Here is a 16300-nt window from a genome sequence, read left to right on the forward strand (position 1 = left end):
GAGTCATTCAGATTCTTTTTATTTTTCTACAAAAATATTTTACATTAGAAAACACACCTTGAAATATACACAGTCCACCAGGTTTTGCAATAACTGCAGAACCTTTCAACTCAAATATATCAGTCTATAGGTAAATATATCTTTACAGCAAGAATAAATCCAGGCGCCAAGTTGTGACTCTTGTCTTCAGGAGGAGCCGAGGGGGGTGATTAAGGAAATGCATCCAACAGTCACAAAAAGGCTCTATAAACTCTATGACCTGATCAAAACAATGTCAAATAAACAGGAATATTACTTTTATCAGAATCTGATATAAAAAGATACAACTAAAACCAAGAGCAGGGAATGCTTCCAAACCAGAGGTGAAAATGATGAGCCCGTGGAGGAAATGAGTACATGAGCAGCAGTTCCTCACGTCAGAGTGCAGTTGGAGGGATTTAGGCAAGAAAACTGGTGCTGACAGAGTCCATCCACCTACTCATCCATCCATCAAGAACTCCCATAGTGGAAGTTTACACTCTGCCCGCGAGAGCAGGATACCAAACATTCATGCTTATCAGGGTCACTTTAATTAGGCTAGTTCACACCCAAACTTATATATGTGTGTAAATATACTGTATATCCTCAATCACCAATCCTGCCATGCGAATAGTCTGAGTTTATCTGCCCCATTTTCTGAGACATCCAATTCAATGGAGGTGAATGTAAAGTGTTAATGGTGCACACAGCATTGAAAAGTTACTCTAAAACAGAAAAGTGTGCCTTTTACTCTGGACCGTCTTGTTGAACTATTTTTCTTTAGAAATAAAGTAGTTCCCACTGGAACCCCCAGACCCCCCAGAGTAACACTGCCATTGCTCTAACCCTAAGGCATGCTACTTTTGGTTACTTACCTACAGCTCAGTTTCAGCTTACTCTCTGAATAAAATTTTAAAACATCTCTTAAGATGCAAGATTCCATAGATTCAAGGGTAAATCTCTTTTATGAATGGGTGTAGCCATGAACAAGACAACAACATTTATTGGCAAGTAGGCTGTTACCAACATAAAACTAACAGCTGTAACTTGAATTGATGCGCATCGAGGAGGTAATCCTAAGAATTGGTTGCCTACTTTCCAAGGAAGTACACAATTATATCTGAGTTATTCCCAGCCTGTACTGGTTATTACAACAAGGTACTTAGTTGAATTGAAGGGAAATACTGGAGGTTATTCTTAGTATTTCAGCTACCATATCTTTACTTGGTAAATAGCTAGTATTCAGGGGTCTATAAAAGGAAGATTTACGTTATTTTTCACCTCCATTGTACTGGGATGGAAGCAGAAACTATTACACAAAAGTCACCTACATGGCTCGATACCACAAGAGGTAAGCGTGAAAATATGTTTTTTGGCCCTTTTGAAAGTCTACCGTTGCACCTGCCTACTTCCCAGAATGCCACTTGTCTGTATGTGAGGCATTGCTGCTGTAAACCTGCTGCAAATGAAGACAAATACTCACTGTTGGTGCTCTTCTTTCTGTTCAATAACCTTTGCTTGCAGAGATGAGGCAGTTTGACCGTTCAATGAAAAACTTTGTAAAGCATTGTGAGTGGGTTGATGCCTATAAGGATGAGTACTTTCGTTGGCAGTGCCCACCATGACATGTGAAATAAATTACAGCAAAATTAGCGCAAAAGGTTACCAAATGATATAATGACAACAAAATGTTCCAGTTCTTCCACTGAGTGTCCACTGGCCCTCCACCAATCAGCTCAGGAACTCTGTCCCGTGCTTTGGCATCATAGCAGTTCAGAGCGGAGGGCCAGCGAGAGCGTCCAGAGAGGTGGGAGCAGCCACATGGGAGATGGGGAGGGGCGGGCGCCTAAAGGCGAGGCGGTGTCCGAGGTGCAGGAGCAAACCTCGAACCCGTTCTCTGCGTGGTCCGAGTGATGGTCCACGTTGCCTCTCGTCTCCGTGCTTTTGGGCTCCGTGTCGGGAGAGTCCGACTGCATCTCGGTGCACAGAAGCCAGTCTTTAGCGATGAGGCGGGGGTAACCTGCCTCCACCTCCATGTCACTGCCAGGCACTCGCCAGTACTCCTTCCCCTTGAAGAAATAGGACGAGCCTTCAGTGACAGAGAGAGAGGGCAGAGGGTTTGTATTAGTGTGTGTATATACAACATAGAACAGATGACAATACAAGACGTTGTGTTTTATTATTCACACAAGGTACACAGTTGTCTTTGCTCTCATCTAGAATGCACAAAAAGCTCATAACACATAAAACATCAAGGGCCTTAGATTCATGAATCCTTCATCTACAGTATACCGGTTTGAGACGGAGTGGGAATAATTTAAAACAGGGTGGGATAACAAAATATATGATTCTCCCCGGGCGTGTACATGCATCTCCACCACGAAGAATCAGATCTTTTTACTTGACATATCAGCACTGCAGTCCCACTAGTGAGTTTCCAGATCAGCTCACAATGCAGCATGGATCATATACGTCGATCAGCCAGAACATTAAAACCACTGACAAGTGAAGTGAATAACACTGATCATCTCCTTACAATGCAATGTTCTGCTGGGAAATCTTTCATGTGGATACCACTTTACACAAAGCACACAGTCAAACACTGTAGTGGAACACGTACTTCCTCCACGGTTCCTGATGGCAGTGGCCCCACCAGCAGGAAAATGCACCCTGCCACACCGCAAAAACTTCTCAGGAATTGCCCAAGGAAGGGTGACAAAGAGCTCAAGGCATTGACCCGGACTCCAAATTGCCCAACTCCCAATCCAGTCGAGCATCTATGGGATGCGCTGGAACAAGTCCGATCCATGGAGGCCCCACCTCGCAGCCTGTGCAACGCAAAGGATCTACTGCCAGCACCCCAGGGCCAGACACCCTAGGGCAACCCCAGAGGTCCTGTGTCCATGCCTTGCAGGGTCAGAGCCAAGTCTGCTCCACGATTGGGCTTCCATGGATCAAATTTGCTCAGGGATGTCCCATGGATTCTCAATCGGATTGGGATCTGAGGCCAGGGTGATGTCTTGAGCCCTTTGTCATGTTTATCAGATCATTCCTGAGGAGTGTTTGTGGTGTGGCAAGTAGCATTGTCTGGCTGGGTGGGCCACTGCCATCAGTTGGTGACTTTAGGGCGTGGTACTTGGTCAGCAGTGGTGTTTGGGTGGGTGGTGCATGTCAAGGTCCCAAGGTTTCTCTGGAAGAACATTTGATTGTAACGAGATGATCATTGTTCACTTCATTTTTAGATTTTGGACAATAGATGTACGTTTCCTTCCCATAACCATCTGAATATCCCATCTATTATTGCAAAAATCAGACAATGCTCTCTGATGATAGCCATTAAACCCCTAACCCTAACCCTAAACCAACCATGAAATGGTGATGCACCTTTGGCAAAAAAGACACACATATAATACAATTGCATAATAAATGTCCTATTGTTTCTTGATCAAGTTTTCATCCAGTGACTCTCTCTACACTGGGAAAAAAATGTCCATTTCTCAGTGTCTATTGACGCAAAATTACTTTAAAACCGACAATCTGATTAGTATTTGGTGCGCTCACTGTTCAGATGGTTGGTTTCATTCTCATCGTATGTAAATAATAGCTAAGCTGGCACATATTAGCATTGCCAGTCACCATATGTTGTCACAAGCTTTTATTTTTCAGTCGCCGTTAGTTGGGACAACGATAATTCAACATGGGACTCTGATGGATGATCTGAACCAAATCTAAGGAGGCAGCCCGTCCATACTTGGATGTTGTGCAGAATAGCTGAGCTGTGGCCAATAACTTGTGCTGGTGATAGCTGCAAGATTGAGCACCCACGCTGGAAGAGACTGGATAATTGAACACCAGTAGGCACAAACAATCCTTAAATTAGTCTTTGGAGAGAAGGTGCATTTTGTTTTGCTGCTTAGAGGAAGAACCAGAGCAGATTCTGCCTCACTGGTAGTAATGCTTATTATGCTTTTAACACATGTCGTATCTGAAGAATGCTAAGGTAAATCTGGCCGGGATTACACATGTAATTTTGTGGGGTCCTGCAGGAGAGCACAGCAACGCCTTTTCAGGCATTCTTGACACCAAAATTGCACTGTACCACTTGATCGTTACTGACACACCCTCTACTGCATCTGTCCTTTCACTTCAGGGTACTTAAGTTAATTAGAGTCACCAAAATACCAACTGAGCACTGGCAGACGAAAAGAAAGAACTAATCACAGCGTGCTTCTGATGAAAATACTACTTTGTAGTAACAAAAGACTCATTGTGAAAAATGAGACAAAAAAGGACATTTTGACAAGATAAAATGAATGCACTGAAATTTACTCAAACAGAATTGTACATTTGGTACAGCCACAATACTGATGCAATTGATTCCTATTCATTTTCTTCTTTAACTTGTTAATAAGACAAGTGAAGAGGCCAGGAGTAAGCATAGGATTGTGTTGATGTTCATTCATTTTATTACTAGTGACTGAAATGAATAGGAGGGGAGAGATAAACGAGTAAAGAGTGTCCTCTTGTGTTTAATGGCCTTGGGGCTCGCTGTTAACTGTGGAGTAAGTATTCCTCGGGTTTAAATTCTCGTCACGGAAATCTATAGAAAATAACCAAATCTTATTCTATCATATCATAAAGATAGGAGCCTTGCATTCATTTAAGTGTTGAATCAGGTCACAAAATGAGGACAGAGAATGACTCAAGTATTTGCTTTACTTCAGAATGTTCTCCAGCAGTCAAGGACCTGTACTCCGAGTGAATCTGTACCAAAGAATAGTTGTGAGCACTATGTTCAAGCATCACTTTCTAAATTAAATCAGTAAAACAGCAATGAATTTGCGACAATGTATGGCCTGCATGGCTTTTTAAGCTACATAGAAAAGTGAGAAACTACTCCACATTTCTTTACCCATTCTTTGGCCTTGACAATAAATGCCAAACAAGAAAAATGAGGCAAAAAGGTTTTTACGTATACTTAAGTTGTTCTGCCCTTGACGAGACAAAAAGTTACATTTACTCCTACCTTCATTTTTATATATACAAGTTCTTTTGCATAGAAAAGATATATGTACGTATGTGGGACTGGTGCTGGCCTAGGCAGTTTTTCTGTAAGTGGGTGAAGTCTCATGGCACTAAGTGGGGTCCATTTCCTGTGCATAATCATGAGAATATATTCAAGCCAGGCTGTTGGAATAAAAATAAGGCATGCTCTCCTGCTTCCTCTAACCTTTCGAAGACCCAACACACATCAGTTTCTCTCACTCAACCTCAAAACAAGTCCCAAAATAACCCTTTGCAGCGACAACTGACCATAACATCGTCACTTTCCGAAAATATCCCCACAAACTCAAATTCTCTGCATCTGATACTGAGCTTGATCCTCGTAAAGACAGAAGTACAAGAGTTTCACTTACTCACAGGCACTCTCCGTATACATCTGTCAATGTAATTGGAAATCCAAGTCCATAGGAATGAATGCCACTCTTCAAGTTCGTCTTTCTTTCCGACTGAGACTAAAAGTCTTAAAGCTGTGAAAAGTGCTGAATTCATGTCAGCTCTCACCCACCACTGGCTAATAACCCTTGAGTCATTTCTTGAGCCAACACAATACTCTTGACAGGGTGATTAGATTTAATTTATGGCAATGTCTGGTATTGGGAGACCTCTCTATTAAGTCATTATTTCAACATGAGAATAAAAGAATAAGGCTGGCGTTACTGACCATTTTTTCAATAAATCACACGAAAATTCAAAAAATAATAGCCCTTCTCTCTCCACATTTTTTATTGCGCTCAGCCTCAGGTCCAATAATTCATGCTGTACTTAGACTTTAAAAACAGGTCACGAGTGTAGCTTCATTTTTAATTTTAAAAAAGTTGGCAAAAGTTACTCGAGTGAATAGTGTATTTACTGGGGACTGCTACCACAACACCCATGTTCATGGTAATGAAAGAACATTCCCAGTCATGGTGTGACTCATTGACGTACAGTATTTCTGGACAACAATGGAGCACTGTGGCAAGGAGGAATAAGCTATAGCTGGCCTTAGTTATGTATTTAATTTCTGAGCATACTAGTCCCTTCAGATTTTAAGTCTAGTACATTGTGTTTTTGTTAAAATTGTTTAAAGGCCAAATGCCTGTGACGTAGCGCTAACAACACTTCTGGGTAGTGCAGGAATATGTCAAATCTGCAAACGTATTTATTTCTGTTGTCGTTTTCTGCTGTAACTGTAGCACTTGAAATGATATAGTTAAACATGATGGTCTGACCTATCAGACATTTCTGCTCGATGAACAGGACAGAGGCCTCTTAAAAAAAGGTAGATTCACTTCCCGGAGGCTGTAACTTCATCTCCACTGAAGTGACACTATTGTCATCATGGTTACTGGCTTATGTGAACTTCCTCTACAGGTTAAATATATAATCCATGCTTGATACATTTCTTTTTTTCTACTTTTTTCTCACTGTGACTAAAAGACTCAACTATTCCTGGGTGCCATATTGATGTCAGCAGCTCCGACCATTATCATCATTACAGCTACATTAATACCCTTTATGCCCCTTTTTTGCCTCCGCAGCAGCCATTCTCTGTGTTTTTACTGCCTTTCTCTGTCTCTATATGATTTCTCTATCCGTCCTCCGAGTCAAGTCATCTATCTTCGCCCATCTCTTCTCTTTCTTCCCTTGTCTTCGCTATCTTTCTTCGTCCTCAGGTGTCCCCATATCTCCTCTTGTCAGAATTCCCCTTCTCGTCTTCTTTTCACATACATCCTCCCATCTTAATGCTGTATTTCTATAACAATGTGTCACCATATCTCCTCTCTTCTTCTTGCTGTCATATCACTCCCCCCCCAACCCCCCGTCTCCTCGATCTCCTTTCTGTCTCTATTCATCCCGAGCCGGCTGAAACAAACAGAGAACAGGCTTTGATGTGGCTCCAGTTCCCAGGCCCCATGGTCTGTCTATGTGCGCTTAGGCGTGTAGTTCTCCAAGTTTACCCTGACAGGCTCTGGGGTGATAATGGCCGGGGGGTGAAGCAAGCAAAGTCAGTTCTGTGTTATTGGCCTCTTCCCTCACAAGCACACATGTTCACACACACATCAAAGAGCTTGGAGCAAGACCGAAGACAGAACACAGACCACTAAACACCTGACGGGGAAAGAGCTTCCATGTATTCACATGCTGCAGGGGGGGGATTAGGGACATCCTGGCTCCCACTGAGAGTGTCCTCAAATTTCAGGACTCACTGGCTCGTTTCTGGGGATATTTATAAAATCCAGTCCAGTCCAATACAGACACACAGCACTCTAAAAGAAGAAAACCACTGCACAAATTCTCTCAAACAAATGCCGTCAGACCATTTTCCGCTTCTCATTAACACGCACATATGATCAGATGACTGTAGCTATGATGCTCCGATGGGAGCAGGCGCTGCGACCTTGACATTCGGCTGCTACAGGGGAGCTGATTACACTGGGCCGGCTCCAAGTTTTGAGTGTGTTTGACTGTGAGAATGTGAAGCGTGCGAGTGTTGGCAAAAAAGACCATGTGTGCTATGTCAAAATAGATAAAGGTTAAAAAAATATTTTGACACGTGGAAAAGAAAGAATACAAATGGCTTTCTAATCTGCATACTGCAGCTATGCCAGCAAAAAATTGGAGAAGGACTGCCAAAATAAAATAAACCCCCCAAAAATCTAAATAAACGTTATGGAAGAATGCGCCATGTGGATGATGACAAATATTTAATTGGAATAGATTTACTCAGATGAAATGTCCTTGAGGGGTAGAAGTTGATTTAAAGGAATAGATTCATCAGATTTTAAAGGGGCACTATGTAGTTTTGGAAAAGCAATTCAGAAACTCAGAAAGGGGACATTTACAATATGAATGAAGTAGTGATACAAACTCAGAATATAGGAATAAACTTGACTTGACTACCCATAAAACAAAATGTCAAAGAAAGTTTGAACTGGTTTTGATGCCAGATGAACAGTCTGGAGATCACATATATTAGGATTTATCCTGATGGGGACATGAAGCAACATGAAAGTATGTGTCAGATGTCATGCCATAAATCTGTTAGCTGTTGAGACATTTCACTTGAAACCACAACTGTCTTGTGGCACCAGAAGGAAGGACGGGGAATCAGTAGGTTAATTTTTTTTTGAGATATTTCAGTCTGGAAAAGTGTGTCCCTTAAATGTGTGTACTATTCCCTCAACCCACTGTGTGCACCATCACAGCAGTTTGAACATACTGAATCTACACCATACTTGACACATACCTGAAAATAAACAAAGGACAACTTTGTTGCCTGTGGTTGGAACTGCAAAGTATTTTCCCTGTACTAAGCTCAGAAATAAGCTGACGTCCCTGGGTCAGTGAGCCCTCATATCTGACCTGTGAACCATGTAAACCGTTTGCCGTTGCCTCAGTGTCACACCTGACACCCCACTGCCCCCATTACAATCCTCCCTCTGCAGTTTGCTCCATCTGTCAGACTAAGAAAAAGCAGTCCAATACAAAAAAGTTTGAGCTTATAACCAAGCATTAAATACACAGAAACACGAAATGCAAAGAAAGAATGTAAACTAGAAGAATGATTTCAGGATGCTTTTCCAGCCCATAGCAAACCCTCCAGGGTACCACTCGTACTGCGGGGAGAACCGGCTTGCATGGCTCGCCTTGAAGGCGGTATATCCTGCGTGTTGCTCCTCTGCTTTGAGCTTACACTTCTCGTCCTTGCTCTCTCTGCGTTTCTGGGATTCATCAACCCAGTAACAGACTTTGAGCTTCCTGTGCATATTGAAACTTTGTGCAGACATTCAAGTTCCCCAGTGGATGAAGCCTACGAACTCAGTTTCATGTCACAGTTATCCTGTCCAACATAATTGTTATTCGCAATTATAACCTGATAATCATCTAAATATTCTTAAAACTTTCAAATGAAAATTTCACTAAGACTCACATATCGAAGAATCTTCAAATAAGTAAACATAAATCATAAAGTCTTCCCGCATAAATTAAGGATAAATAAATGGTGGTTACCTAATCTCCCATCTGATTTAACTTGCTTTTGTGTGGGATACAATGTACAAGCCACGTCATCAGCCATGGCGACAGGCTAAATCAGGAAACCAAAAATTTCCCACATTCCTTTTTTTTTTTACGATCCACAATGAAATCTTGTAACTTTCCATCCCAACTCTGACCTCCTTACTTTCCCCTTTGTGCCATTTTTAAAATTTGGTGCAGACTTCCATGTTGTCCTGATGATGTGTCTTTTGGATATCGAATGTCATAACTTCATCATTCACGCTGTTGTACATTTGTGTAATATTTCACCGATTATCATATGAATTATGGCCAACAATGAGTTTTTTGAGGTCACAGTGACCTGTGGCTACCTCATTCTAATCAGTTCATCACTGATCACAAAGTAGACGTTTGTAGCAAATTTGAAGAAATTCCCTCAAGGTGTGCTTGAGATATCACGTTCACAAGGATGGGGCGGATGGACCACCTGAAACATGACATATTCAAGTTCTTTTCCAACCATTTCAGAGTTTACTTCCTTACTTCCTGAGAAGTTGGCTCACAATCATATCGTAAAACTTCCCAAACTTGTTTGCCAACGTGCATAATTGTTCCATCCTGGTCTCATATTTCTCTTGTAATTCACTCCACTTTGAGGATTTCCCCCGAGAAGGATATTGCACGCTCTTGCCTGAGGCAATAGCAAAAACCAGAGCTACCAGTGGTCTGATGCTCTTGGTGGAGTGTTGCAACTCTATTTTTCTGGGAGAAATGTAATCATTCATCGCTGGAAGGAACAGACAGCGGTGATTCATCATTTATAAACTGAATGTAATCAATCAGAATGTCTTTATAATGACATTTTAATCATGACAGAAGGGGTCAAAATATGTCACCGGCTTCCTTCTGCACACCTTTTTACCCGAGGTGATAGATTGCTTTTGGAGACATGGTTTGATCATTTATTTTGGGGAATATTGAAAAAGTAGCAATGCAGCTTTATTATCACACATTTATCATACGTTTATTGGAAGTTCCTTAGAGGAGGCACCATGTTATTGAAACACAGGAAGACAAAGAGAGGCGTCTGCTTTTAGGGTATTCTCTCATATTATGAAGCCGGATTTATGTATCTGTATTTTATGTCTGGCTATTGTCTTTTATTTTGAAGCATTTTGAAACTGATTAGAATTTGGTGATCAAAGGTCAAAGGTCATGGTCACTGTGACCTCGCAAAGCACCTTTTTGGCCATAACTCAAGAATTCATACATCAACTATGATTAAATTTGACATACAAATATCTGATAGAATAAAATGACAAAGTTATGACATTTGACATCAAAAGGTCAGAGGTTATAGCCAATATAGGTAATTCTAGGTTTTTTATACTTGTATGTGGTTTGGAACTGGTTCTCAGACATATTCACCACCAGCACCACCACAAAGTGACCCATCGTTCGACTATGTCTAAAGGAAAAGTGTTGAAGCCCTGCCTTCTGTCACATCTCAGTGCACTGGGCCAAATGCAGAGTGAAGTTGGCATATTTGTCAGATTGTCTGTCTTGGAAAATTGCTAAAATTGCCCCTCGCGACCCCTCATTTCCTCTGTTGTACGGCGGTTTCAGACACTTAGTTAGATACATATTCTGAATCACTTTACCTTCATTCCAACCTTCACCTTTTACTCTCAGACTTTGGTTAGCGACAAGGATGACATCATGGCTTTCATGGACATGTGGTTAAGATTAAAGTTCTCTGCTGACTGACTGTTGTTAATCTATGTGACAGTTTGATACGCTCAGAGGACCTAGAAGTCCTCAACTGCCTCTCTTTGAGTCTTGTGCATGAGTCACTAGGAGAGGCCAAGACCAGGACACACTAGGGACTACATCTCCCAAAATGCCTGGAAATACCTGAAGATTACCCAGGAGGAGCTAAAGGAAGGTTCTGGGAAAAAGGAAATTACCATGTTCTCTATGGAATATATCACACGGCAGCCATTTTCCTCTGATATAACGCTCAGGGTGGGAAGCTCAAATGCTGCTATCAAAAGGAAAATGTTGTACGCAGGGAATGCATACCTCAACCTCTAATACAGCAGTACGACATTTGAGCTTCCCGCCCTGAGTGTGACATCAGAGGAAAATGACTGCCGTGTGAATTTGGTCTATTGCAGCCTGGACAACATAAGGTTACTCACCATCAGACCACCTCATGGCGTCGTCCAGTTGTGAAGGCAGCCCCTTCCAAAGCGTGCTGTCTTTAGGGTAGCCCAGGTCCATACGTCTCAGGTGGTCGTCGTAGCGCCAGTAGTGGTTGTCCTTGAAGAAGTAGGTTTTGTCGTTGTGTAGCCAAACAAAGGCCGCATCCACTCCCTCCGAGGGTAGTCCAAAGTCAGTGATTGGACGAGGATACCCCTCCTCCACGATGTTGTCTTTAAAAACCCAGTACTTTAGACCTGAAGAGGGTGGAAGGGAAAATCTGTTTCAAAATCTATAGTTTTATTCTTCACACAGACGGTGTATGCACTTGAGACCTGGAAGATTTGTACCAGATTTACACTTATTTTTGTTACGCAGCCAAAGAGGAACATTTCCTGCCAGGAAAGCTGTTGTACACTTTATATCAAATGTGAGACATGCCCTTGTTTCTGCACTGCAAAATAAATTCATAACTCTTCTACAACATCAAATAGAGAAAAATAGTCATAATTTCCATCAGTGTTCCAGCCACACCGAGAGAAAGGTGCGAACTGCTTCTTTTCATCTCGCCGCTTTATAGTGCGGATGAATCACGCTTTTTAAAAGTAAGAAGTAAGAAATATTCTGGACGCACTTTCACTTAGAAAGCAGGATCTACTAAATCATGTGTATTAAAAAGTCTATTTGAGCTATTAAATGAATTTTGAAAAAATAGGTTAAGAGAAGACAGAAGAATGCAAAAAGTAAATCAAATCTTGTGATAGTGGATGCTCACTGAAACTACTGAACCAGACTAACTTTTTGTACATTTTAAATTGTTCATAACACATCGGAACTTTTTGGTAATGTACCTTTGAAAAAGACAATCTTGTGGTCCCCTGGCCTCTCGTACACAGCGTCCACACTGTCCAGGTTGGTTGGAAGGCCCCTCCAGAAGCGATGGATCTGAGCCGGACGCAGAGACACCAGGTGCTTCTCTCTCGTTAGTCGCCAGAAGTATTTCCCTATGAGGAGCGGGACAGTTTGGCATGAGGAGGATCAGCACTATTCAGGATGCTGATTACAAATAATGATGGCTCTGGTAGCAAATACTATGTGTTATTTTTATGCATTCCCTAAGGGAAAACTTTCCACAGAGCAATTTATGTAAATGACTTGGCAGGTTTGTGAGGAGACTTTGGTAACACTTTATTTTGCAGGTCTGCAAATTTAATGGCACGTAGGTGGTAAGTACCAAGTAATAAACTTGAATTACCAAAATAAATAACTCAAAATGTATTTAAAAATTACACCAACATGATTTAATAATGTTGCAGTTCATAAATAGGTGTTACATTTGGTCAAATGGTTAAAAAATGTACTTCAGTTTACTGATCAGCAGAAGTTAAGCAGAAACCAAAGTTTCCTGGAAATGTGTTTAGCTTTTTATTAACTGCTTGTTGGAAAATAGGCAGAATATCCTTGTTAAATAATATAATTACCACCTTCTTATAGACTGACTACAGCTGCAGTTTAAATCAAGTCTCCATCTACTTCAGTTGTGTAGGAGAATGCGACATCGCTGTTTCCGTCTGCTACAGAAATGTTTTGTGGACTATCGAACTTCACACGACTTTCCAGGATAATGGATGAATTGCCATTTTTGGGTGAACTTTTCCTTTAAGGAAAGGGGAGGGCTATGTGAGTCTATTTCAAGTCCCGCTTTAAGAGATTTTGTAGTAGGCAGACGTCCCATCACCACACGTTAGACTGACAGGAGCTGCCAACAATTCAAACGTCTGAAAAAAAACAACATTTTCAGAGCAAAGTGATTGTATCAATGATCTATAAACATTTAATGTCAGCTCTTTTGAGTGCTATAAAAGATATAAAAGGTTTAAAAACTTGCCGGCGAGCGGTATGTGAGCCTGTTTCTTGTTTCTGTTGTCAGTGGGAGGCTACGGGGTCATTCCTCCAGAGGGCGAGCATGAAAGCCTGATGCAATTTCAGGACCGAAGTCTCACAGCAGGACTCAACGGGCTCAGTCGGGCGTCTACATGTTAGCCGGCTCTCTCATCCTCTTTAGCTTTCTCTCTCTTAAGAAATTAAGAAATATGCTCTGCCTCCCTTGACTTCCGCTCATCTAGCTCATTTATTTCTATTTTTCCCACACATTTCTGCAGCTTTGCATCTGTCTGTCGGTCTGCAGGCCTCCCTTTGTGACTCCATACCTTTGAAAAAGAAGGCCTCCCCTCGTATCTGGGCCACTGCATCAAAGTGGCTGGTGCATCTGTCGGGGGCATCTCGCGCCAGCCTGAGTGATGTGAGGAGAGTAGGAGGAGAGAAAAAAGATCCTTTTATGCAAAATTGGACATTAACACGTTGAATCTTTGATCATTTTTCTGTACCTATCATCTAAAATTATTTATTACATATTCGTAAAAGTGCAGAAAAATGTATTTGCTGCAAAATCCAATATGTGTTTTCAAGATCATCTAAATTTTGCTCACGCTTGTCTCGAGCATCCACTGCGACTGGGTGCCTGCGCATGAATCAGTGAAACCAGGCTAAACAAAAGAGGAGATGCAATCAGGCTGACACGGTCAGGTCCCTCTGTGCATTTATCTCCGGGGTTTTTAAGTGATTTAAAGCAATGACGTGGCCTGCCTGCCAATGATGAAGCCATTAACACCGCGAGGCTGAGAGTGGGACCCCGCCAGGCCTTATATTACCAACAAAGGTCTCTATTCAGAGCTCTATTAACACTACACCACTGCCTAGTGGTCAGTACAGGTGCCCTTGTCAGGACTAATCCAGCTTTTCCATGCATCAGGACCTGCTGAAGTCAGAGGAAGTGATTAACAATGGCAGTGGAAGTCCAAAAGCGGGGAGGGAAACATGCTTAATTATCCCATGACTGCCTCTTTAGCTTGGGCATCCTTCTCAGCGCTGCCTTGGTTTCTATGTGTGTGTGCATGCATGTGTGTGTGTGTTTGCTGAAACACATTCACAATTAAGACATTTTTGTGAACTCTCACTGGACCTCCTGGGGGCTACTCTAAGGTTAGTGCTCGGTGGTTTGGGTCTGTGTGTGCATGCGTGCATGTTCACTCAAAATACATAAATGGACAAAATTAAGTCTAATTATCCTTGATAATCTGAAAAACTACAGGCTGATAGCCGCCCAGCTTGCTTTGGGGAATTACTTAATTAGACGGGCAGGCTCCCAAGCTCACTCTCGGCCTCTTAGCTAATTTGCTTTGTTGGCACCTCATGACTTCCTTTCAAACTACAAACAGACTGTTTTATTTTTTCTTTTAAACAATAAATGTTGAGTATTCCTACATGGATTCATTACATTGTTTCTCAGTGGACGTGGGAATAAAAGCAAGAAAATTAAAAAACAATCACAATATAATTATGCTAATGAACAGGGAACCATTGGAAAAAATGGGGATCTCTATAATGACACCCAATACAGCTACCCTGCCATAAATACCGCCTGTGTGAGGCCGATTAAGGACATAGTGTTCTTATGGATGTAGCTGAACTTCTATAATTTAATACAGCCACATTTTTATGGCTGCGTAAACATGCCCAGTTCAGGAATTTACATCATCTTGAAACAGGAAAACATGCTGTGCATTAAAATATTTATGTGCACGTCCTCCTTTGCCAACCAAAGCTTTTGTTTCTTTCCTTGTAAAAGTATTGAAGTTTGTCAAGGCATCGCTGCACCAGCCTGTCTGCTTCCGGGTCTAAAACAGCTGACTGAACACACTGTTTGAACTGATTTCCCCATTTACATTAAAGTCATAGAAGACAACATTATATTGATTGTAAATAAGTCAAATTTACAAATACGGTAAGCAGTAACTCATAAAGGCTCCTTGTTTGTTGCCTGTTGACAAAGCCCCCAGACCCCCTTAAAAAAATCAATCAATTTTAAAAGTTGTTGCGTTTGGAGAAACTTTATAAACATTGTGGGACGTTGTCTACAACCCATTCATAACTACTTGTGCCTTCTTGTTAATCCGGCAAAAGTCATACATGAAGATATGTCTGTCTTTGAGTAAAAAAATGTCCCATCTGTCCGTTTCAGTATGTAGGTGTGTATTTGCAGTGACTGTGGGAAAGTGAGAGCCACTTGTGATCGGATCGCTCAGGACGGATGGAAATACCAGGCCTGAATTCCCTCAAAGAGCAACACTTGTCCTGATAATAGGTGTCATGAGTGGCTCGCTTCAAGATCACCTCTTTGCTGCACTCCTCTGGTCATTACAGCCCAGGAAATGTCATGTTGAATGGTATATCCAGAATCAAATAAGGCTAGAAAGCATCAGCTTTAACCCAACAAAAATGCAACACTGGTCATGCCGGAAACTGCATTTGATATAGGCACAAAAGTAGAGCTTGACTACTTTTAGATGCACGGAATAGTCAAGTTTTTGCTAATTTTGCTAAAATTAACGTGATTAACGGAGACCTCTAGTTTGTTCATTAAACTACTGTATTCCTTCTGACCAGAAATGTGAGCTTATCTGTGTTGCATTTCTCACTCTCGCTGACCACAAACAGGGAAGAGGCCGTGTATTGCAAACTGTGGTAAAAACCCCAATTGAGATTCATATTTTAATGCGCTATATAAATAAAGAATGCTTCCAAAACCAGGATAATATCGGAAGATGCTACATTCGGAACGAGGCTTAATTCGTTGACATGACCTCCTATCAAATATTGTCATATTCAGAATAATAGTGGAATATAAGTATGCATGTAAACTTAATCATTTGTCGAACAGTTTTCGTATGTATGATATTATAACAGTTGACTTGTTGTCGTGTCTTCACGTCTACTTACAGGACAGTGGATCTGTTTTCAGGCAGGTCCAGCAGGACGGGAGGTTCAGCTGTCTGGGAGGGGTTGCCTGGTCGGTTTGTGTGGGACACTGAGTCTCTGACACCTAAAAGGTCAAAGGTTAACTCAAATGAATAAACAACATATGTATTAGCAACCATTGATTGTTAGTTATTTGCTCTACTCTTGTTCTTACCAC

At 41.6% G+C, this 16300-nt stretch overlaps 1 protein-coding gene across 1 annotated transcript in view; it reads right to left on the minus strand.

Moving 5' to 3' along the window:
* The window catches only part of LOC311275182 (matrix metalloproteinase-17-like), a 78255-nt gene continuing 61955 nt past the window's right edge, over window positions 1–16300 (minus strand). The window contains exons 6-10 of the mRNA XM_084383491.1: window positions 16105–16207; window positions 13476–13558; window positions 12117–12269; window positions 11265–11522; window positions 1–2107 (exon numbers count right to left, since the gene is read on the minus strand). Of these exons, the coding sequence (XP_084239617.1) occupies window positions 1782–2107; window positions 11265–11522; window positions 12117–12269; window positions 13476–13558; window positions 16105–16207 (923 nt within the window). The 3' untranslated portion in view covers window positions 1–1781. The remainder of the gene's footprint in view (window positions 2108–11264; window positions 11523–12116; window positions 12270–13475; window positions 13559–16104; window positions 16208–16300) is intronic.

The sequence above is a fragment of the Pagrus pagrus genome (assembly GCF_965226575.1).
Source record: "Pagrus pagrus genome assembly, chromosome: 19".
NCBI classification, from domain to species: Eukaryota; Metazoa; Chordata; class Actinopteri; order Spariformes; family Sparidae; genus Pagrus; species Pagrus pagrus.